Here is a 23652-nt window from a genome sequence, read left to right as displayed (position 1 = left end):
AGAGGCAGTATTATAGTAGTTATATTCTTGTACATAGGGAGAATAGTAGTTCTATTTTTGTTCATACTGGACAGTAGTATAGTAGATATATACTTGCAGCGGACACTAAATTTCATATTAGAAACTTTAGCCTCTCGAAGCTCAGGGAGGGGGTTAATAGATAACATTTTAGACAGAGGGTTAGGAGCTCTGGGCAGTGTACACTACATGCTTCGCTGATATTATTTTTGACAGTACAAAAAGACAAAATTGATTTATTAACAAGAACAGGACAGACAGGCCAGCGTATGAGGTGACAAAGTGCAGATGAAATTGACTCTGAAAACTCGAGGGAGCACAGATTTTTAAAGAGATTTTTCAAAACAGATCTTTGTGTCTGCCCGTATTCCCAGCATTCAGTATTAGCTTCTGATTTGTACACTACACGTTGTGCACGGTGACAGCTGCAGGGACAGTATGAATTACAGTCTCTATGCTCTGGTTCCTCAGATGTTGCAAAACTACAACTCCCAGCATGCCCCGGAAGGCTGTATGGCTGTAACTATTGTATTGAGAGGGGGTTTACAATAGTTATATGATTAAGAATGGGGTTCTATGGGCATGTGTCACGGGTGTGTCAGGTGTAATAGACAGTCGCTCTGGATCTAGCTGTAGACGGTCACTGAGCTTGGCATTACAGACGCCTTCTTAATCCTTCTTCCTTTAGGACCCAGCGGAGACCTCCCTCCTGCTGCTGATTGACACACCCTTGCCTGGGAGTTAAAATCACTCAGTTTTCTACAGGGACTCGTCGGTGATACTTCTATGTACAGGCTTGGAGCACTAGCAGTCAGCTAGCTTCTTCTCTGGTGCCCTTGGAGGACAGTTGGCATTACTCCTCTGGTGTCTGCTCAAGCTAAGTTTATCCCCTTTGTTTATCTACCTTGTTGTCTTTAGTTTGTAGTGGGGCCTGACCAGTGCTCACTCCTCCCCCTCCGTATCTAGGGCCAAGCTCTAGGGACATCCAGGGCTTAGGGTCCTGCTCGGTGATAGGTGTGGAACCTATATTGTGATGGTAGGTTAGGCAGGGTGATATTAGATTTGCTTAGTGGTCTCCACTTCCCCTTTACTTAATGTTTGGGCTTCCTCCCCCTATTCCCTTCGTGTTGCACTTAGTCTTTCCCACACCTTGCATGACATCATGATGCCCTTTGTTTGGGCATTTAGGCAATGATATGTCAGATTACTGCACCATCCATAGTGATGTCACCTGCAAGAGTGACATCATGTGCATGGAGATGAGTCACCTCCATTCACATGATGTCACTCTTGCCTATTCATCACAACCCAGCGCATAGCCTAGGGGACAAGTTCAATTGATAGATTAACTCTTTAATGATCCAGCTGAAAATATTATCGACTGACCTTCTCACAATACCAGCCGGAGCTGACACCTCTCCCGTCATGTCCGATGGTCACTCTGCTGAGGGGGCTGAGCAAGGCGGCTATCTCAATATTAAAGATGTCAATTCTCGCTCGTTCAAACTCTCCTCCTTCCAAAAATATCTTTCCGCTGTTCTTTAAACCCTTCGATCCATGGAGGATAACATGAACTTTGGAGTTTGTGCCAGCGCCCCGGATGTCTCCAGTCATTATAGAAACATTGTACACAATTCCTGAGAATTTAAGAATAAGCATAGTTGGCATTAAACTTTCCTTTTGCTGTTCGCTAAAGCACTAATCAGGAGGGACCTAAAAAAATATGTAAAAATAACAGAAAACAACAAAAAAAAAGTCTAAAAGTTCAAATTACCAACCAAAAAAACTCACATTTGGTATCTCCACATTCGTAAAAGTCTGATCCACCAAAAAAAATGTTAACCCATGTGGTAAGAAAAAGAATTGAAAACGTTAATATTGCCGTTTTTTTTAATCATCTCACATCCTCAAAATAATGTAAAAAAAAGAAGCTATGTAAAAGTCATGTATATCCCAAAATATAAAATAAAGCTGGCCCTGCAGAAAACAAGTCCTCAAGCAGCGCACACTACGGAACATTTAAATAGTTTTGAATTTGAGAAAATGGAAACAAAATACAAAGTTTATAACTGGGTAGAAAGGCAAAATGAGCAATTGTAAGTGCACAGCGCTGTATAATATGATGATTGCAGTATATTAAGAGGATAAACATTCTTGATGGGAGTGATTCTTTAAGATTTCCCTCCACTGGAACTAAGAGGCTAAGACCGATCCCTGATAAGAAGCCCATAGCATTATTATGTTGTCCAGCCAGCACAATGCGATCAAATGGGTAATCGTCTCCTGGCATTCACCAAACCCAAACTCGTCCATCAGATGCCAGATAGAGAAGTGTGATCCGGATTTTAGGACAACAATAAAACATTGTTTTTCAACTCCCATGTTGCAATTTCAAAGAAGAAATAGAATAAACCACATGTGCAGCAATAAAGACACCACTAATTAATACTTGGTTGCACACCCTTTGCATTGCTGACAGCTTCCAAATGTTTCTTGTAGCCATCTATAAGCTTCTTGCACTTCTCAGCTGGAATTTTCACCCATTCTTCCTTTGCAGTTTGTTCAGGCTCTTGAATGTTTGCAGGGTTCTTTTTCCCCAACGGCAGATTTCAGCTCATCCCAAAGATTTTCAATGGGACTAAGGTCAGGACTCATTGTTGGCCATTTTAAAACAGTCCATTTTTTCTTTTTCAACCAATCCTGTGTACTTTTGGATGTGTGCTTTGGGTCATTGTCTTGCTGGAGGACCCATGATCTTCGACTCAAACCAAGTTTTCTTACACTAGGTAGGACATTTCGCTCTAAAATATCTTGATAATTCTCTGATTTCATGATTCCTGTGATACGGTCAAGGCCTCCAGTACCAGACGCAGCAAAGCAACCCAACAGCATTATGGATCCTTCACCATTCTTAACTGTTGGTAAGGTGTTCTTTTCCTTGTAAGCTTCATTGCGCCGTCTGTAAACAAACTGCTGCTTTGAATTTCCTAAACAGTTTCATCTGTTCACAGAACATTTTCCCAGAAGGATTGTGGTTTGTCAAGGTAGTCTTTGGCAAAGATCAGTCGTTCGTTTTATGTCTTTTCTTCAGCAATGGTTTCTTCCTTGGCCTTCTCCCATAAAGCTCTGATTGGTTTAGTGTGCGGCATATGGTACTTGTTGAAACCATGACCCCAGACTGTTTCAGGTTGGCCTTCAAGCCTTTGGATGTTTAACGCACCAACCTTCAAAGACATCTCTTGTCAATTTTCCTCTTTCCCCCACGTCCAGGGAGGTTCTTGATGGTTCAAGGCTTGTCACCGGATGAGAGGGGCCAGATGTTATACACCGGGGGAGAAGGGCCAGATGATATACGCCAGGAGAGAGGGGCCAGATGTTATACAATGGGGGGAGAAGAGCCAGATGTTATATACCAGGAGAGAGGGGCCAGATGTTATACACCGGGGGAGAAGGGCCAGATGATATACAATGGGGGAGAAGGGCCAGATGTTATATACCAGGAGAGAGGGGCCAGATGTTATATACCAGGAGAGAGGGGCCAGATGTTATACACCGGGGGAGAAGGGCCAGATGATATATGCCAGGAGAGAGGGGCCAGATGTTATACACTGGGGGAGAAGGGCCAGATGTTATACACCAGGAAAGAGGGGCCAGATGTTATACACCGGGGGGTGAGGGGCCGAATGTTATACACTGGGGGAGTGAGGGGCCTGATGCTATACACTTGGGGAGTGAGGGGCCAGAGGTTATACACCGGGGGCAGAGATGCAGGAGATTATACATCGGGGGGCGAGGGGTGGAGGTTATACACCGAGGGGCAAGGGAGGGGGGTTATACACTGGTGGGTGAGGGGTGGAAGTTATACACCAGGGGGCGAGGGGCGGTGGTTATACACCGGGGGGCGATGGGCGGAGATCATACACCGGGGGGTGAGGGACGTAGGTTATGCACCGGGTGGTGGGACGTAGGTTATACACCGGTGGGCGAGGGGCGGAGGTTATACACCAGGGTACGAGGGGCCAGATGTTATACACCGGCGAGAGAGAGGTGGGGGTTATACATCAGGGGGCAAAGGGCCAGATGTTATACACCGGAGGAGAGGGACCAGATGTTATACACCAGGGAGTGAGGGGCCAGATGTTATACACCGGTGGGAGAGAGGCTGGAGGTTATACATCAGGGGGCGAGGGGCCTGACGTTGTACACCGGGGGGCGAGGGGTGCAGGTTACACACCGGGGGGTGAGGGGCGGAGGTTATACATTGGGGTGCGAGAGGCCAGATGTCAGACACCGGGGGGTGAGCGGAAGAGGTTATACACCGGGGGGGGCAAGGGGTGGAGGTTATAAATCAGTGGGCGAGGGGAGGAGGTTATACATCAGGGAGCAAGAGGCCAGATCTTATACACCTGGTGGTGCGATGGGCGGAGGTCATACACCGGGGGGAGGGGAGAGGGGCGGATGTTATGCACCGGGGGGTGAGGGGCCAGAGGTTATACACCAGGAAGTGAGGGGCCAGAGGTTATACACCACGGGGTGAGGGACCAGAGGTTATAAACCGGGGAGTGAGGGGCCAGAGGTTATACATCGGGGGAGGGGCGGAGGTTATACACCAGGGGCAGAGGGTGAGGGGCGGAGGTTATACACCAGAGGGTGAGGGGCCAGAGGTTATACATCGGGGGAGGGGCGGTGGTTATACACCAGAGGGTGAGGGGCCAGAGGTTATACATCGGGGAGTGAGGGGCCGGAGGTTATATATTGGGGGTGAGGGTCGGAGGTTATACACCGGGGGGGTGAGGCGAGGAGGTTATACACCAGAGGTTGAGGGGCCGGAGGTTATACATGGGGCGGTGAGGGGCCGTAGGTTATATATTGGGGGTGAGGGGCGGAGGTTATACATCGAGGGGGGTGAGGGGCGGAGGTTATACACCAGAGGTTGAGGGGCCGGAGGTTATACATGGGGGGGTGAGGGGCCGTAGGTTATATATTGGGGGTGAGGGGCGGAGGTTATATATTGGGGGTGAGGGGTGGAGGTTATACACCGGAGGGGGTGAGTGGCGGAGGTTATATACCAGGGGGTGAGGGGCCGGAGGTTATATACCAGGGGGTGAGGGGCCGGAGGTTATAAGTTATACACCAGAGGTTGAGGGGCAGGAGGTTATACATCGGGGGGTGAGAGGCGGAGGTTACACACCAGGGGGGTGAGGGGCGGAGGTTATACACCAGGGGATGAGGGGCCGGAGGTTATACACCAGGGGGTTGAGGGGCCGGAGGTTATACACCAGGGGGTTGAGGGGCCGGAGGTTATACACCAGGGGGGTGAGGGGCCGATGGTTATACACCAGGGGGGTGAGGGGCCGAAGGTTATACACCGGGGGGGTGAGAGGCCGGAGGTTATACACTTAAGACAATGGGACAGAATCAATATGTGTCCCAATATGTTTCTCCATATATTGTATGTGAACATGTAAAGCTCCCTCCTCCGCCATAGAGAGCACAGTATAACACGGGCTACAGAGCACATCTAACTTTTTATTATAACAACCTCCCTACCTGTTGCCTCACTTCCCCCAACAAGAAGATCCCTCTGGATTTTCCCATCATCTTCATCAATGGCAAACCAACGTGAACATGGAAATTCATAGATCGCCTTGTTACCGATGTCCTCAATGATTACCTTGTAAAAGACGGGAAGTTAAAGTTCATCACTAACTATATTCATTGAAAGAAATGGTAAGCTGTAGTCAGCACAGGACATGATAGGAAAATGGAACAAGCAGGACGTTCCAAAACATATTTAGAGAAATGAAGTCTTCTTTTATCACCCGGGCAATGTTTTAGCTGAGCGTATTTGCTGTCCAGGTGAGATCTGACAAAACATCAGATCTCACTTGGACCAATGTTAATCTATGGGGCGGCTCACATGTCCAATTTTTTCCTCAGACAGAGACTGTAAGAGGAAAAAAATTGCTGCATCCCTGAGTTTGATCTGATATTCGGATCGCACTCGGTCATGAAAGACAATGAGTGAGCGGAAACCATCGGACTGCACTCGGATGACATCTGAGTGCGGTTTGATTTCCACTGACTCTCAGAATGGAGAAGATGCAGATTTGTTTTTTCCATCTTCTCATCCGAGAGAGTGAAATCGCACTATGCTGACACTCCGATCAAACTCTGATAGAGACCCAGGTCCAAATTTTGCACCATGTCCCATAGGACTCCAGTTACGCCACTGCCTATGATGCCACTATTGATGCTCTCTGCTGCAACCAGCTTTGAATAGGAGTATGATTGTGTAAGACTTACGTTCATGCTATCCTTCCTCTGCCATCCTATCACTATTCATCATTTATTTTTAGAAATATAGTCAAAATAGAAAATAAGTGCTGCCAAAAAAAAAATTAAAAAAAGAAAAATTGTGGGTTTTTTTTTTGTTGTAATTCTTAGTGTCAGCCACCTGGCGGCAGCAGCGTACACTCATGGGCTCCTGTGTTTTTCTCTGACAGTTAACCCCAGGCTGTGAATGGAGGAACAAAATACAATTATACAGGATGTAATTAGCAAATAACTACGACCTTTTTATATAAAAGAGAACATTATTATGTGCTCAATTAAATATTTTGTTGTGGATTTTTTAGACTGAAAAAATTTTTATTTGTTTATTAAATATATTTTTTCATGCCTTAATATAAAATAAGTTCTGACCTATATAGGACCCAACGGATGGAAGGGGTTCCCTAAATATGTGGCACTTGCATTGAGCCGATCAATTTTGGATTCAGATACCCACCATCCAAGAAAGTAAGGTACTACCCCTGTACAGACCTTTTCTAGGAACCATCCAGCCGACCCTCCTTTGTTGTTGTGACCAATTGTAATTTTCCGAATTTTTCCTAAATTTGGTGCATCGATGGTAAATTTGTCCTCCGCCCCCTTTTCGAAGTTGTCTTTATCGTTGTCCAATCTTCTCTCTCCTGACAATAAAAGTACGAATATCAGCACCAGAATAAGTGTATCACCCCTGTATCGCCCCTGCATCGCCCCTGCATCACCCCTGCATCATCCCTGCATCATCCCTGTATCACCCCTGTATCATCCCTGTATCACCCCTGCATCATCCCTGTATCACCCCTCTATCACCCCTGCATCACCCCTGCATCACCCCTGCATCATCCCTGCATCACCCCTGCATCACCCCTGTATCACCCCTGCATCATCCCTGTATCACCCCTGTATCACCCCTGTATCACCCCTGCATCACCCCTGCATCACCCCTGCATCATCCCTGCATCACCCCTGTATCACCCCTGCATCACCCCTGTATCACCCCTGTATCACCCCTGCATCACCCCTGCATCATCCCTGTATCACCCCTGCATCACCCCTGCATCACCCCTGTATCACCCCTGCATCATCCCTGTATCACCCCTGTATCACCCCTGCATCACCCCTGCATCACCCCTGTATCACCCCTGTATCACCCCTGTATCACCCCTGCATCATCCCTGTATCACCCCTGTATCACCCCTGCATCACCCCTGCATCATCCCTGTATCACCCCTGTATCACCCCTGCATCACCCCTGTATCACCCCTGCATCACCCCTGCATCATCCCTGTATCACCCCTGTATCACCCCTGTATCACCCCTGTATCACCCCTGCATCACCCCTGCATCATCCCTGTATCACCCCTGTATCACCCCTGTATCACCCCTGCATCACCCCTGCATCATCCCTGTATCACCCCTGTATCACCCCTGCATCACCCCTGTATCACCCCTGCATCATCCCTGTATCATCCCTGTATCACCCCTGTATCACCCCTGTATCACCCCTGTATCACCCCTGCATCACCCCTGCATCACCCCTGTATCACCCCTGTATCACCCCTGTATCACCCCTGCATCATCCCTGCATCACCCCTGTATCACCCCTGTATCACCCCTGCATCACCCCTGCATCACCCCTGCATCATCCCTGCATCATCCCTGTATCACCCCTGTATCACCCCTGCATCACCCCTGCATCACCCCTGCATCATCCCTGCATCATCCCTGCATCACCCCTGCATCACCCCTGCATCGCCCCTGCATCACCCCTGCATCACCCCTGCATCACCCCTGCATCATCCCTGCTTCATCCCTGTATCACCCCTGCATCACCCCTGCATCATCCCTGCATCATCCCTGTATCACCCCTGTATCACCCCTGCATCATCCCTGCATCACCCCTGCATCACCCCTGCATCACCCCTGCATCACCCCTGTATCACCCCTGCATCATCCGCTCTTTCATTACCAAACCAGTGATTACATTTTTCAGCACATTTGCTAACGAGGGAGACGTCTAATCAAATTGCTTTGAAAAAAATATACATATTAAAAGTAAAAAAATGTTCTAAGTAATAATTAACTAAACATTAAGAAAGACACAGTAAGAAGCTGTGTTTGATTTTAAGAGCAAGAGCGCCACTAGAAATAAAGGCACAGAGTGGTACTGCAGCTACAGAGTACAGTGAAGAAAGTTTGCATGTTTCAAAATGATAAATAAAATCTGTCACTAGATTTTGAAATGCATTATATAGATCTCTTAGACATTATGGGTCTGGTGTACTTACTATGAAAGTCCTTATCAGAACGGCTATATAATCCTAAAATAGAATTGAGCATTTAGAGTAAGACCTATGAGTCCAATTAGAGTAGGACTTATAAAATGCTCTTTTGTATACTAGGTAGGGAAAAGTTCATATGAGGATTATACAGCCATTCTGATTCCCACAGTAAGGCCACAGCCCCACTATCAGTATTTGGTCAGTATTCTGTCAGTATTTTTTCTCAGGAGTGGGAGACAAAACCAGGTGAGAAACAATCAGAGAAAAGGTATAATAGGAACAAGTCACCAATTCTGCATTTATCACCCACTCCTGGTTTTGGCTCCCACTCCTGAGAAAAATACTGACCGAATACTGATAGTGGGGTCGTGGCATAGCAACACCAATCTCATTAGGTCTAAGACATCTATTTAATTATGTTTGCAGTTTGTATTGTGAACAGATCTGCTTTAAAAGCTTTTGATCAAAATTTTACAGTAACATTAGTCAAAATGGTATCACATTGCAAAAAACTTTGTATTGCTTTTCCTGCACTGACTCCAAGTTCTAGCCTATACTATGCTCAAGATGACTTATTATTAGTTACTAGAATATGTATGCGGCAGTGTTAGTGAGGACCGGGGAGCGGCGCTGCCTGTGCCCGGCTGCATCGCCACTGACCTCCATGCAGCTACCGTCGAGAGATCAGTGGCTAGGGCCGCTGATCTCCCGACGGCAAGTGTGAAGGGAGGACCAGGCAGCGGCGCCGCCTAGGCCGCCGGGCGGGGTACTTCTGCTGCGAGCGCCGGTCATCTCCCAGCTGCATCGCCGCTGACCTCCGTGCGGCAGATGAGCCGCTAACGGTCGCCATCTTGTTCTGAAATCCCACGTTGCTGATTGGCCGCGGCCGGACCAATCAGCAACGTGGGATTTTCTGGACGGACAGACAGACGGGATAAGCTGATTATATAGTAGATAATGCACTGATCCTGAGTTAGATCCTGTATTATACTCCAGAGCTGCACTCACTATTCTGCTGGTGCAGTCACTGTGTACATACATTATATTACTGATCCTGTACTGATCCTGAGTTACATCCTGTATTATACTCCAGAGCTGCACTCACTATTCAGCTGGTGCAGTCAATGTGTACATACATTACATCACTGATACTGTACTGATCCTGAGTTACATCCTATATTATACTCCAGAGCTGCACTCACTATTCTGCTGGTGCAGTCACTGGCACATACTTTAAGGTGGCTAATGGTCGCATAGTCAATGGGGTATATCTGTCACAGAGATGGCTGGTCTCTGTGATGTAACCCGGAGTGTTTCTCTAGTGCATGTAAGCACTAAGAGGATGGTTTGGTGCACCTGGGACCGGGTTATGGGTAATTTAGAGAGATGTGCGTATCACCAGGACAAACCACCTCGCTCCCAAATCTTTGAGCTATTGCACCTGGTCCAGAAGTGGCTGCAGCCAGAGTCCTCTACGCCTGCACAGATGGTAGAGCGGGTGGTGATGGACTGGTTTGTTCATTCCCTGCAGAGGCCCATACAGACTTGGGTTGCCCAGGGTGATCTCCGGAATGCCAATTAACTGGTCGGAGTGGTCGAGAGATACCAGGGAGTTGAAGGTTTCTTGGGAAGGCAGCCCACTCCATGCTGGGGGTCCCAACAGGCGGCGAAGGCCCAAAATGGGGTGGGGCATCCAAGGTCCAAAGGAGCGGGGGAGGTGTTACCCAAGATCCCTACGGGTGATGTTGTTTGCTGGAGGTGCCACAGCCCAGGCCATATAGCCACCCATTGTCCCCTGACCCCCGAGCAGATGGACTACAGCATAGGACGCCATTGTTCATATTATGTGTATCCGGCCTGCAGTGTGAACTGTCCACCCAGCAGGGGGCCTCAAGCGTGTCCCGTAAAGGTGAGCGGGCGGGAGGTAATGGCACTGGTAGACTCTGGGAGTCTGGTGACCCTTGTGAGGGCCACCCTTCCTCTCCAACTGATCCTGGCGTTCAGTGCATTCATGGTGATGCTAAGGACTACCCTATGGCCAGAGTGGACATTGAAAAGGCCGACGGTACCGAGTCCCACGAGATCGGTGTCAATCAGGACTTGTTGGACCCTATTATTATAGGCTGGGACTTTTGCTTATTTTGGTATCTGTGGGGAAAGGGTTCTGGGTTCTCTGACTCGTATAGGGAACCAGTTAACTCTAATGAATTATCACCACACCCAGAGTAGGACGGGTTTCCCTTTTATGTCCTTGTGGGGGATGAGGAGGTAGTGTCCCCTGAGTCTGATATTCCGGAGTTAGGGGTGACCAGCGAGAATTTTGGGTATGCCCAACATAGGGACCTAACTCTGAAGGAAGCCTTTAATAATGTCACAGTCATAAATGGCATTGCACAGGAGACAGGGGCTTACACAAGGTTTCCCTATTTTATGATGAGTAGGGAGTTGTTGTACTGGGTCACGAAAGTGAAGAAGGAGCTGGCGGAACAGCTAATAGTACCGGGTCCCTATAGACGGAAAATGTTGGACATGGCCCATTCACATATCTTGGGGGGAAATCTGGGAGTGGAAAAAATGCAGGAATGGATCGTGCAGCGGTTCTATTGGCCCTGGTGTCACCGGGAAATATTAAACTATTGCAGGTCTTGCCCTACGTGTCAGTTAACAGCCCCCACCTCTCACTTTCGAAGTCTCCTCGTGCCATTCCATTATTGAAGTTCCATTCGAAAGAATTGCTATGGAGTTGGTTGGTCCCCTGGTTAAATCTGCTCGTGGGCATCAATACATATTGGTCATCCTGGACTATGCCACACGCTATTGTGGCGCCCAGCTGCACTTGGTACCACAGATCCTAGAAGTGTGCATTGATGGAATCCTCCACAAGAGGCCCCCATAAACATTCACACATCTCCACCTTCCACCTCAGACCAGTAGAGGGAGCCCGTTAGGGATATAAATAGGGAAGGTGGAGCTAGGCAGTTCAGTCAGAGTTTAGAGTCTAGAGTAGTCTAGTCCAGTACAGTCTGAGAAGAGTTACCTCAGAGGACAGAGCCTGTTCCAGCTCCTGCAGTTGCTAGCCTGCAGTGGAGCTCATCCAGACTAAGACTCAGGAGCTCAAGTAAGTGAGCCCAAGGTGTGCCGACACCTGAAGAACAGTGAAGAGCGGCAAGCTGCCGTTAGTGTGAGTAGCCTAGTGAGGGCCCGAGCATGGCCGAAGGCGAGTGGAAAGTGAGTAGCAGTGGGGGCAGAGGAGCTTACCCAGCTCACCCCGAAACATATACCGGACACCGGGTCCGAGCTTACCGGGATCTCTACGACCCAGTAAGGCATAACCGGATTCCCTGGAGAACTACAGGTCCCAGGATCACCAGAGAGCTGATACGTAACAGAGCCAGGAGACACATAGGCCCCGTAAGCTGGGAGCGTGCACTCCAAGAGAAGGCCCTACCACAACGTCAGTCGGTGCAGGACAGAGATAAAGTTAGGCTTAGCTTCAGGCGGGTCAGAAACTTACTACGCAGAGGCAAGAAACAGGAGGCTCTACACCTGCTCATTGGGGAGGATCCTGATATGCACCCTTCACCCTACAGTGCTCCGGGATGTGCCTGAATTACCACCAGTAAAAGGTACTGAAGTGACTATCGTGTCCGTCCCTGTTCTTGCTCTGACCCGGCTGGGTCTCGCCTGTCCTGCATCCCCCCTCTCCATACACTGCCCTGAGGCCTAGCTCCACCTGTGGGGAGCTATACCATCGAGCTGCCTTATCACCGGCCTCAGCGGACTGCCGCAGCACTGGTGATTCTCACCAGAAACCACAGGTGGCATCACGAACTTCCATAAAATTAGTAAACCACACCACCCTTTTAAAAGCTGACCCCAGGGTACGGGCCCGGGAGCCGACCACCGCGACATCCCCAAGGCCAGGCAAAAGGCCCGGGTACCGAGTCGTCCCCATCCCCCTGGGCGAGTCATCTTTCCTGGCATCACGAACAGGATCCCGTGACCGCAGCAACGACGGAGTGTTATGCCCGTTGCCACCGGGTACTGTGCGCCTTTAATTAAAAACTGTGTACGTTAAACTGTGGTGAAGATGGCCGCCATTGTTGGGCCGCCGAGCAAGAAGAAGGGCGCAACCGTGGGAAACTGAGGGGCGTATCTGCAAAAGCGCGCGAAGCCCCGGACACGCCCTACGCCTTGACGTCAAACCAGGAAGCGCCAGGTCCTGGAAGGAGCTGTGGTGAGCGCTCTGACGTAGGACGCAAGTGACGCAAGATCCTGAAGAAGACCGTCACCTGCGGAGCTGCGGCCTACCGGAAGAAAAGAAGGTAGGCCACGGTTCGCTAGGGGGGCGCCAGAATGTCCGAGGTACAGCACGACGCCGGAATACCGGTTAACGGCCCTGATGTACAACCCGCGCCTGACGCCAAGCAGGCCGAAGCGGACGCTCCACCAGCAGCGCCTGTAACTCCTGTCATCCCCATAACTGTACCGTACATTTCTGGAGCAAAGCGGCTTCCCCAGTACAACGGCAAACCAGATACCCTGTCTGAATTCAAACGGAAGATATGCGGTATCTTGGACATGTACTCTATGACAGGCAAGCAGAGGGCCGCTGTTGTATTAGGACAATTGACTGGTGCTGCGGAGCGGGAAGTGGAAACATGGTCGGCCGCAGACCAGGAGTCAGTATCCGCAATCTTTAAAAAGCTACAGACTGTTTTTGAGGATCATACTGAGGCGGACCCCAGGATGAGGTTCTACAACTGTTCTCAACAGCCGGAGGACAATGTTCGGGACTATGCCTGGCGTCTACAAGGGGCCCTGCGAGCTCTGAAACAGGTTAGTCCAACCAGCATCGAAAATGAGAACAAAATGCTGAAGGAACAGTTTGTCCAGGGACTGAAGTCTCCTGAGGAGAGCAGGACTGTGCGTTGGTGGTCCCTGGATCATCCAGATGCCACCTTTGACAATCTTAAGGACATGGCTATAAAAGGACTGCAGCCTCTGGAAACAAATTCCATCCAATGTTACCAGGGTGGAGCCACCCCAGCGCCTGCAACACCCACCTTTTTCCCGGTGGTTGCTGAAGCCAAAGTTCCAGCAACATTCCCTAGAGAGCTGGACAGCTTGCGCTCTGAAGTGCGTCAGTTGAGCAAAACCCTGACCACTGTGCTGAGTGCCCTGCAGCTGCGGACGGAACCCGAGGAAGAAGGGAAAATCCTGCTAGCCGATAGCCCTGAGGATGTCCCCTGAATGCGAAGGAGGAAGAGAACACCACCCTCTACGAGGATCAGCGACCAGCGCCGTCCACAGAGGGACACTGCCTGCTACCGATGCCGCAAGACAGGTCACAGCGCCCAGAATTGTCCTTTAAACGAGAAAACCCTGAGGCCGAGGGCCGACACCCAGGAGTAAACTCCCCAGGCCCATCAGACTGGTACAACAGGTTCGTCGGAGGAAGACCTTTCCTGTCCATTGTGCTGGACGGCATCCCGACGCACGCTCTGCTGGACACAGGATCTCAGGTAACCATAATGCCTGACGTCCTCTACAAGAGGTTCTGGTCCATGGACGACCTACGTCCGCCAGCTCCAAATCTTTCTGTTTATGCCTCAAATGGACTCCCCCTTAACCTAATCGGAGTTAAGAATGTGACAGTAAAAGTGGGGAGAGTGGAGCTGAAGGACCAGGGACTAATTGTAGTAGAGACTAATCCTGATGATACCAATCCGTATATGGTACTAGGCACTAACATTGTTGGTAACTGTTTGGGAGAAGTTGTGTTCTTGCTCCAACAGATAGCTGACACTGCCAGACCAGGACAGAGAAGGGTGTTGCAGAAGGAGATCCGAGCCCTGATGTACCAACAGCAAGTAAGGTTAACAGATGGTGAAATCGGTAATGTGCGGATGACAGACCCCATACCCATTGTGATCCCCCCAATGAGTGAAATGCTTATCTGGTGTAGAGCTGCTATAGGTCTTAGAGGACAGAGCTACCAGGCGGTAGTAGAACCCCTTTGCTCCGAGCACAGTCCCACGCTCTTAACCGCCAGAGGAGTGGTGGATGTACGCAATGGGAGGGTGCCCGTTCGTCTTCTCAACATTTGAGAAGATGAGGTTAGATTACCACTTTATGCCACTGTTGCCAAATTACATGCTGTAAATAATAACTCCATTCACAAGGCGGAGTCCTTAGCCTCACTAGACGAAGTGGAGGATAATGACCCTGCAACCCAGGTGGAGGATTGGTGTCAACAGCTCCATGTTGGGACAGACACCACTCCTGCCCATCAAAAACAGGGTGTACACTGGGTGGTTCAAGAATACGCACAGGTGTTCAGTAAACATCAACTTGACTTTGGGAGGATTAAGGGGATTCAACACCATATCCCCACAGGCGACCGTCCACCCATCAAAGAACGGTACAGGCCTATACCACCAGCTCACTACCAGAAGGCAAAGGAGATGCTGCACGACATGAGAAAGGCAGGGGTGGTAAGGGATAGTTGTAGTCCCTGGGCAGCTCCCCTAGTGCTAGTCAGGAAAAATGACGGGAGCATGAGAATGTGTGTAGATTACCGACAAGTAAATCGCATTACACATAAAGATGCACACCCTTTGCCATGCATAGAGGAGTCCCTGGCTGCCTAAAACGTCTGCAAATTACTTTTCCACCCTTGACCTCACTAGTGGGTACTGGCAAGTAGCTGTGGCTGAGTAGGATCGGGAGAAGACGGCCTTTACAACCCCGATGGGACTCTGCGAGTTCAACAGTATGCTGTTTGGACTCTGCAATGCCCCCGGGACGTTCCAGAGATTGATGGAGTGCTGCCTGGGACACCGCAACTTCAAGACTGTGTTACTTTACCTGGATGATGTGATAGTGTACTCCAAGACGTACGAAGACCACTTGAAACACCTAGCGGAGGTATATGAGTCACTGTCCCGGTACGGGGTGAAGCTGAAGCCCTCAAAGTGCCACCTGCTCAAGAGAAAGGTACAGTACCTGGGGCACATTGTCAGTCCGGAAGGGGTAGCACCAGACCCGGAGAAGGTTACTGCCATCCAGAAGTGGCCGGAGCCGAAGAACCTCAAGGAGGTGCGTCAGTTCCTGGGACTAGTAGGATACTACCGGAGGTTTGTAAAAGACTACACTAAGAAAGCAGCCCTCTGCAAGACCTCCTGGTAGGGCAGTCCCCCAAAGGCAGAAATCCCCCATTCCACTGGGGTAAGGAGCAAGCCGAGTCATTTCAGGAGATGGAGGAGTTCCTGACAGGCGACGAGATCCTGGCCCACCCTGACTACAGCCAACCGTTCCTGCTGTATACAGATGCCAGCAACGAAGGGCTGGGCAATGTCCTAAGTCAGAAGCAGAATGGCCAAGAGAAGGTAATCGCATACGCAAGCAGGAAGCTCAGCCCGACCGAGAGGAACCCAGAGAACTACAGCAGCTTTAAGTTGGAGTTCCTGGCCTTGGTCTGGGCCATCACTGAGAGGTTCAAGCACTACCTAGCCTCCAGCAAGTTCACTGCCTACACTGACAATAACCCCTTGACCCATCTTGAAACAGCCAAGCTAGGAGCACTGGAACAACGATGGATGGCTCGGCTGTCAAATTACCAATTTACAATTAAATATTGGGCGGGCCGTAAGAATGCCAACGCCGATGCCCTGTCCAGGATGCCTCACCAGTCAGACACAGAAGAAGAAGTGGATGACCTGGAAGAGATTGAGCTACCTGCCTTTCACCGGAATGGGATGATCCACGAGCAACGAGCCTCCAGGAGGCAGCGTGGGAAGACGCTAAACCCTCTGCCACACCACAGCTGGAAAGAGACCCAGGACAGTGACCCGGTTGTCAGCCGTATTAAAGAACTGATAACCCAAGAAGGTTCCTCCCTGGAAAAAGAAGCGTCTCTGCAAGCAAAGCAGCTGTGGAACGAGAGAAGCCGGCTGTTTATCTACCGTGAGAAGCTGTGCCGGAGGTACGTCAATCCAAAAACCCATGAGATGGTATGGCAGATAGTGGTCCCCAAGACAGACATCCAAATGGTGTTGGAGGCCTACCACGATCAGGCGGGGCACTTTGACTGGAAAAAGCTAGAGACCCTGCTGACGTGTCGATTCTACTGGGTAGGAATGCGCAGCTCCATTGAGCGGTGGTGCCGGGACTGTGGACCCTGTGACCTCAGAAGAAAAGACTGCAGCAGCCAGAAGGCACCCCTGCAACCCATCAAGACGACTCGACCCCTGGAGATCGTGGCCCTGGACCATGTCAAGCTGTCCCCCAGCAGGTCAGGGTACTCTTATGCTCTGACCATGGTGGATCACTACTCACGTTTCCTGATGGTCGCCCCCGTCAAAGACCTGACGGCAGAGACAGCAGCAAAGACGTTCCAAGCATATTTCTGTAGATCCCATGGTTATCCCGAGCAGGTGCTGACGGACCAAGGCCCGGCCTTTGAGGCTGAGCTGTTCAAGGAGTTCTGCCATCTATACGGGTGTAAGAAGATAAGAACTACACCGTACCACCCACAAACCAATGGTCTCTGTGAGAAGATGAATAACATCATCATCGACCTGCTAAAGACCATGCCGCTTGAGGAGAGAAATCAGTGGCCAGACCTACTACCTGACCTAGTGGATCTGTACAACCACATACCCGTGAGTTCCACCAATTGCACTCCGACATACCTTATGCGTGCAAGACCTGGGAAGTTGCCCATGGATCTGGAGCTTGGTGTAGTAGAACCAGAAGCGGATGTGACCACTAAAGACTGGGACACAGCCAGACAGGAGCAGTACAGAAGAATACAAGCCTGTGTCGAAGACAGTCTCACTCGGGTGAGGGATAAACAGGAAGCACACTACAACAGGAGTGCACCAGCCGAACCCTTCACACCAGGAGAAGTAGTGTTAAAAAGAAAGAAGAGAAACCACAAACTTGATGACCAGTGGGAGAGAGAACCCTACACTGTGTTGAATTCAAGGTTTGATAACAGGAAGACGTGTTTGATCAGCAAAGATGGAGGAAGAACAACTGCAACAGTATCTAGGGACCATCTGAAGTTGTGTCCAGATCTGCTAAAACCCCAAGAAGAAGTGCCTCTCATTATCCAGGAGGAACCTGAAGAAGCAGTAATCCATACTGATTTAGGAGATTTCCCGGCAGATTGGCCTCAAATTGGAGGAGCAGTCATAATCCCAGTACTCCACTTCTTCCAACAGCCAGAATACCCTCCCCAGCAAGTTGAACCCGTAAGTGCTGCAGAAGAGCCTAGTGCCGCAGAAAAGCCAGCTCAAGAAGAATCCCCGGACGAAGGATCCCCGGCAGGAGTAGAGCAGGAAGGCCCAGCCAATGGTAGACTTGCCAGTTCCAGAGAGAGGTTAAGGCAGTTTTCCAACTTAGTCACACGTAGAACTGGTAGGGTAACTGATAGTACAGACACTGATACCTCACAGACCACCGCACTACGCAGATCAACACGTAGCACGAGAGGTCAACCCCCTGTCAGGTATAGTGAATAGTTAAAACTCTGACAAATGTAGATAGTTACCCCTGGGGTATTATGGTGTATTGTATATTGTATATTATACTGTGTATAGCCTTTAAATATGCATCTAATTTATGTATTTTTCCTGAATGGACAATTCAAGTGATATGGACACTTTGCTTATTTGTTTTCCATTACCCTGTGGGTATCTAAGAACTCTGTGGCTGAGGACTGTGTGCAGCCCAAAAACTATTTATCTACTATATAATTGTCTTATCCGTCTGTCTGTCTGTCTTTCCGTCTGTCTGTCTGTCCTGGAAATCCCGGGTGCGATGCGGTGCGGCATTTCTGAAAAACATGGCGGCCATTAGCGGCTCATGTGCGGCACGGAGGTCAGCGGCGATGCAGCCGGCTACTCGCAGAATAAGTCCCCCGACCGCAGGCGCCGCTGACCTACATGCGGCTATCGTCAGGAGATCAGCGGCTACGGCCGCTTATCTCCCGAGGACAAGTGTGACGCCCCTCCTCTCCCCTCCTCTCCCCTCCTCTCCTCTTCCCTCCACTCTCCTCCCGTCCCTCCCCCCGCTCGATCAGGACCCCGGCACCTGGCGTCATACTTACCCCTCCCCTCCTCTCCCCTCCCCACTCCTCTCCTCCCGTCCCTCCCCTCTCCTCCCGTCCCCCCCCCCGCTCGATCAGGACCCCGTGCCTCCGCAGCAGCTCCTGTGTCTTCCGCTGATGCTCTGTGACGTCTCAGGTCAGAGGGCGCGGTGACGTCTTTACACCGCGCTCTCTCCTGACCGGTCACAGCGCACAGCGTCAACATGCCGGCTACGCTGGAGTCCAGAGAAGCAGCTGAGAAGGGAGGTGAGTATTGGATTTTTTTTTTTGTATGGGGCCATAGGGGACCTGCATGGGGTACTATGGGGGGATGGATATACAGGGGATATGACTTCCTGCATGGGGCATTATATGAGGGGGAGAGGTGACATCCTACATGGGGCATTATATGGGGGGGAGAGGTGACATCCTACATGGGGCATTATATGGGGGAGAGGTGACATCCTGCATGGGGCATTAGGGCATTATATGGGGGGGAGAGGTGACATCCTACATTGGGCATTATATGGGGGAGAGGTGACATCCTGCATGGGGCATTATATGGGGGGAGAGGTCACATCCTGCATTGGGCATTATATGGGGGAGAGGTGACATCCTGCATGGGACATTATATGGGGGGAGAGGTCACATCCTGCATGGGGCATTATATGGGGGGAGAGGTCACATCCTACATGGGGCATTATATGGGGGAGAGGTGACATCCTGCATGGGGCATTATATACGGGGGATGTTACTTCCTGCATGGGGTATTATATACGGGGGATGTGACTTCCTGCATGGGGCATTATATGCGGGGGATGTGACATCCTGCACGGGGTATTATATACCAGGGATGTGACTTCCTGCATGGGGCATTATAAAGGAGGGTCGGGAGACATATGCTAGAATATCCGATGCGTTAGAATCGGGCCACCATCTAGTTGTATATAATTGCGCTCCCTGGAGTGCCCCTTTAGGTGACCTCAGAAGAAAAACCTGTCGGGAGTGACTCTACCAGAGGTCCAACGCAGGATCTCCATGCCCTGCAGCCACCACAGGGCCTACGTTGAGGGTTTGGGACAGGTCCCTCAAACTACCAAGTACTCTACCCTGTGAGATGGACATCCAGTCTGGGAACCTCACCACAAGAGACTTGAATTCTGAGGACGCTTTGTACTTGTTTATGTTGTTATGCAACGTTTAAGAAAAGTACCTCCCATAAAGGGAAGAGTTATTGTATTGTTTATGTTTACTATTGTTGTTTTAAAAATGTACTTCAACCCGGGAGTGCTGAGCTTTGCTAGGGGGGAATGTGGCGCCCAGCTGCGCTTGGTACCACAGATCCTAGAAGTGTGCATTGATGGAATCCTCCACAAGAGGCTCCCATAAACATTCACACATCTCCACCTTCCACCTCAGACCAGCAGAGGGAGCCCGTTAGGGATATAAATAGGGAAGGTGGAGCTAGGCAGTTCAGTCAGAGTCTAGAGTAGTCTAGTCCAGTACAGTCTGAGAAGAGTTACCTCAGAGGACAGAGCCTGTTCCAGCTCCTGCAGTTGCTAGCCTGAAGTGGAGCTCATCCAGACTAAGACTCAAGAGCTCAAGTAAGTGAGCCCAAGGTGTACCGACGCCTGTAAGATCAGTGAAAAGCGGCAAGCTGTCGTTAGTGTGAGTAGCCTAGTGAGGGCCCAAGCGTGGCCGAAGGCGAGTGGAAAGTGAGTAGCAGTGGGGGCAGAGGTGCTTACCCAGCTCACCCCGAAACATATACCGGACACCGGGTCCGAGCTTATCGGGATCTCTACGACCCAGTAAGGCATAACCGGAATCCCTGGAGAACTACAGGTCCCAGGATCACCAGAGAGCTGATACGTAACAGAGCCAGGAGACACATAGGCCCCGTAAGCTGGGAGCGTGCACTCCAAGAGAAGGCCCTACCACAACATCAGTCGGTGCAGGACAGAGATAAAGTTAGGCTTAGCTTCAGGCGGGTCAGAAACTTACTACGCAGAGGCAAGAAACAGGATGCCCTACACCCGTTCATTGGGGAGGATCCTGATATGCACCCTTCACCCTACAGTGCTCCGGGATGTGCCTGAATTACCACCAGTAAAAGGTACTGAAGGGACTATCGTGTCCGTCCCTGTTCTTGCTCTGACCCGGCTGGGTCTCGCCTGTCCTGCATCCCCCCTCTCCATACACTGCCCCGAGGCCTAGATCCACCTGTGGGGAGCTATACCATCGAGCTGCCTTATCACCGGCCTCAGCGGACTGCCGCAGCACTGGTGATTCTCACCAGAAACCACAGGTGGTGTCACGAACTTCCATAGAATTAGTAAACCAAACCACCCTTTTAAAAGCTGACCCCAGGGTACGGGCCCGGGAGCCGACCACCGCGACATCCCCAAGGCCAGGCAAAGGCCCGGGTACCGAGTCGTCCCCATCCCCCTGGGCGAGTCACTATCCTGAAGCAGTTCACCTGAGAAACAAAGAGTTTAGCCCGCAAATTGGTCCATGTTTTTCCCGGACATGTTTACCAAAGGAGATCCTGACCAAACAGGGAACACCTTTTATGAGTAAGGGGATGAGGGAGTTATGCAAGGTCCTGCAAATTTCCCAGTTGAGGACTTCAGTGTACCATCCTCAAACAGATGACCTTGTGGAAAGGTTTAATAAAATGCTGAAGAGTATGCTGAGGAAAGCCATAGAAAAGGACGGTAGAGACTGAGACTGTATCTGTTGTTCTCCATCCGTGAGGCTCCACAGGCTCTATGGGGTTCTCGCCATTCGAACTTCTGTATGGCCGACATCCACAAGGTCTCCTGGATATAGCCAAGGAAACCTGGAAAGCCGAAGTCATGCCCCACAGAAGCATCATCGAGCACGTGGCATTGATGCAGCAGAGGATTGCGAAGGTGATGCCCATCGTAAAAGGACATCTCCTCCAGGCACAAGAAGCTCAGGCCAGGGTCTACAACCGGTCAGCCAGAGTTAGGCAGTACAATCCGGGAGACTGAGTCCTTGTGCTAATTCCTACTGTGGAGAGCAAGTTCTTGGCCAAATGGCAAGGGCCGTATGAGGTGGTGGAGAAGCTTGGTGATGTGAACTATAATATTCATCAACCAGGAAGACGGAAACCATATCAGATCTACCATGTCAACCTCATCAAGCCATGGCAAGACAGAGAGCTGGCTGAAATTCCGTGCTTGCTGGGCAAGCCAGAAGGCGAGGTTGGAGGTGTCGCCATAGCGGAGATGCTGTCAAAGGCCCAAAAATAGCCAACAACAAAGGTCATAGAGCACGAAGTTCTGACGGAGCCACATGTGCGCGTAAACGTGAAGCCCTATCAAATTCTGGAGGCCCAATGAGAAGTGATCTCCAAGGAGGTGGAGTGTATGTTGAAACACGGGGTCATTGAGGAATCCAAGAGCGGTTGGTTGAGCCCGATTGTCCTGGTCCCAAAGCCAGATGGTGAATGGAGGTTCAGCAACGATTATCGGAAGTTGAATGAGGTCTCCAAATTCGACACATATCCCATGCCACACGTTGATGAGCTGATCGAGAGACTTTGGCCGGCAAGGTACATAACCACCTTGGATTTGACGAAGGGATATTGGCAGATCCCCATGAGACAGGGAGCCAAGGAGAAGGCTGCGTTTTCTACGCCAGACAGATGCTTCCAGTATGTCCAGGTGCCGTTTGGACTGCAGGGGGCCCCTGCAACCTTCCAGAGAGCTATGGATCAAATCCTCATAAGCAATACCTGGACGATATTGTTATCTTCAGCCCGGAGTGGGAGAGTCATCTGGAAAAGGTCCAGGCGATGTTTGATGCTCTAAGGAAGGCGGGGTTTTCAATAAACCCAAAGAAATGTGCCATGGGGAAAGAAGAAGCCAAATACCTGGGATATGTAGTGGGTAGAGACGAGATGAAACCTAAAATTAGTAAAGTGGAGGCAATCCAAACCTGGCCGAGACCGCTGTCAAAAAAACAAGATAAAGCCTTCCTGGGGATCGTGGGATACTACAGGAGATTCATCCCAAACTTTTCCATGATTGCCGCACCCCTCACTAACCTCTTTAAGGGGACAAAATCGGCAATGGCCAAATGGTCTGAAGAGACAGAGACGGCCTTTCAAAAAATGAAAGGGGCTCTGTGTAAGCAACCGGTCCTGGTGGCCCCCGACTTTAAGAAAGAGTTTATACTCCAAACGGATGACGCAGATGACGGTTTAGGAGCAGTCCTTTCCCAGGAGATACATGGGGAGGAGCACCCTGTTCTCTACCTGAGTAGGAAGCTGTCCTCATGTGAGAGGAATTATTCGGTCATAGAGTAGGAGTGCTTGGCCATAAAGTGGGCGGTGGACACATTACGGTACTATCTGGTACGACGTAAATTTAGATTGGCATCCAACCATGTCCCACTTAGATGGATAAGGGAAACAAAGGGTAAAAATGCTAGGGTCACCCGCTGGATCTTAGCCCTACAAGATTTCAACTTCCATGTAGAGCATAGAGCAGGGACGCTACATGATAATTCCGATGCCCTCTCGAGAATCCCTTGCCTGGTAGTAGAAAATGCCAAGCCCAACAACTTTAGGCAAAGGGGGAGGTATGTAAGGTGGCTAATGGATGCATAGTCGATGGGAGGTATGTGTCACAGAGATGGCTGGCCTCTGTGATGTAACCCAGAGTGTTTTTCTACTGCATGTAAGCACTAAGAGGATCGTTTGGTGCACTTGGGACCGGGTTACGGGTAATTTAGCGAGATGGGCGGGTCTAGTTACCCACATACCTCACCTCTGGGTGTGGTTAACAACCTATAAAATAGAGGCTGTTGTTTGGCACATGGTCTGTGTGTTTGGAGGGTGAAGGCCTCCTGTGTATGTTTGTCTCCAGATCGAGCCAGGATACTGGAGGCTACCCCAGC

The 23652-nt window shown here is 50.2% G+C and overlaps 1 protein-coding gene across 1 annotated transcript in view; it reads right to left on the bottom strand.

Annotated features, from left to right (window-relative positions):
- LOXHD1 (lipoxygenase homology PLAT domains 1) overlaps positions 1 to 23652 on the bottom strand; it is a 442934-nt gene that overhangs the window by 273335 nt on the left and 145947 nt on the right. The window contains exons 12-14 of the mRNA XM_073680470.1: positions 6844 to 6992; positions 5569 to 5692; positions 1405 to 1655 (exon numbers count right to left, since the gene is read on the bottom strand). Of these exons, the coding sequence (XP_073536571.1) occupies positions 1405 to 1655; positions 5569 to 5692; positions 6844 to 6992 (524 nt within the window). The remainder of the gene's footprint in view (positions 1 to 1404; positions 1656 to 5568; positions 5693 to 6843; positions 6993 to 23652) is intronic.

This window comes from Phyllobates terribilis, unplaced genomic scaffold (genome assembly GCF_046119375.1).
Source record: "Phyllobates terribilis strain yellow unplaced genomic scaffold, ASM4611937v1 Scaffold_1__5_contigs__length_1240528914, whole genome shotgun sequence".
NCBI classification, from domain to species: Eukaryota; Metazoa; Chordata; class Amphibia; order Anura; family Dendrobatidae; genus Phyllobates; species Phyllobates terribilis.
Note: the sequence above shows the minus strand (reverse complement) of the source record. Positions and strands in the feature narration are given on the sequence as shown.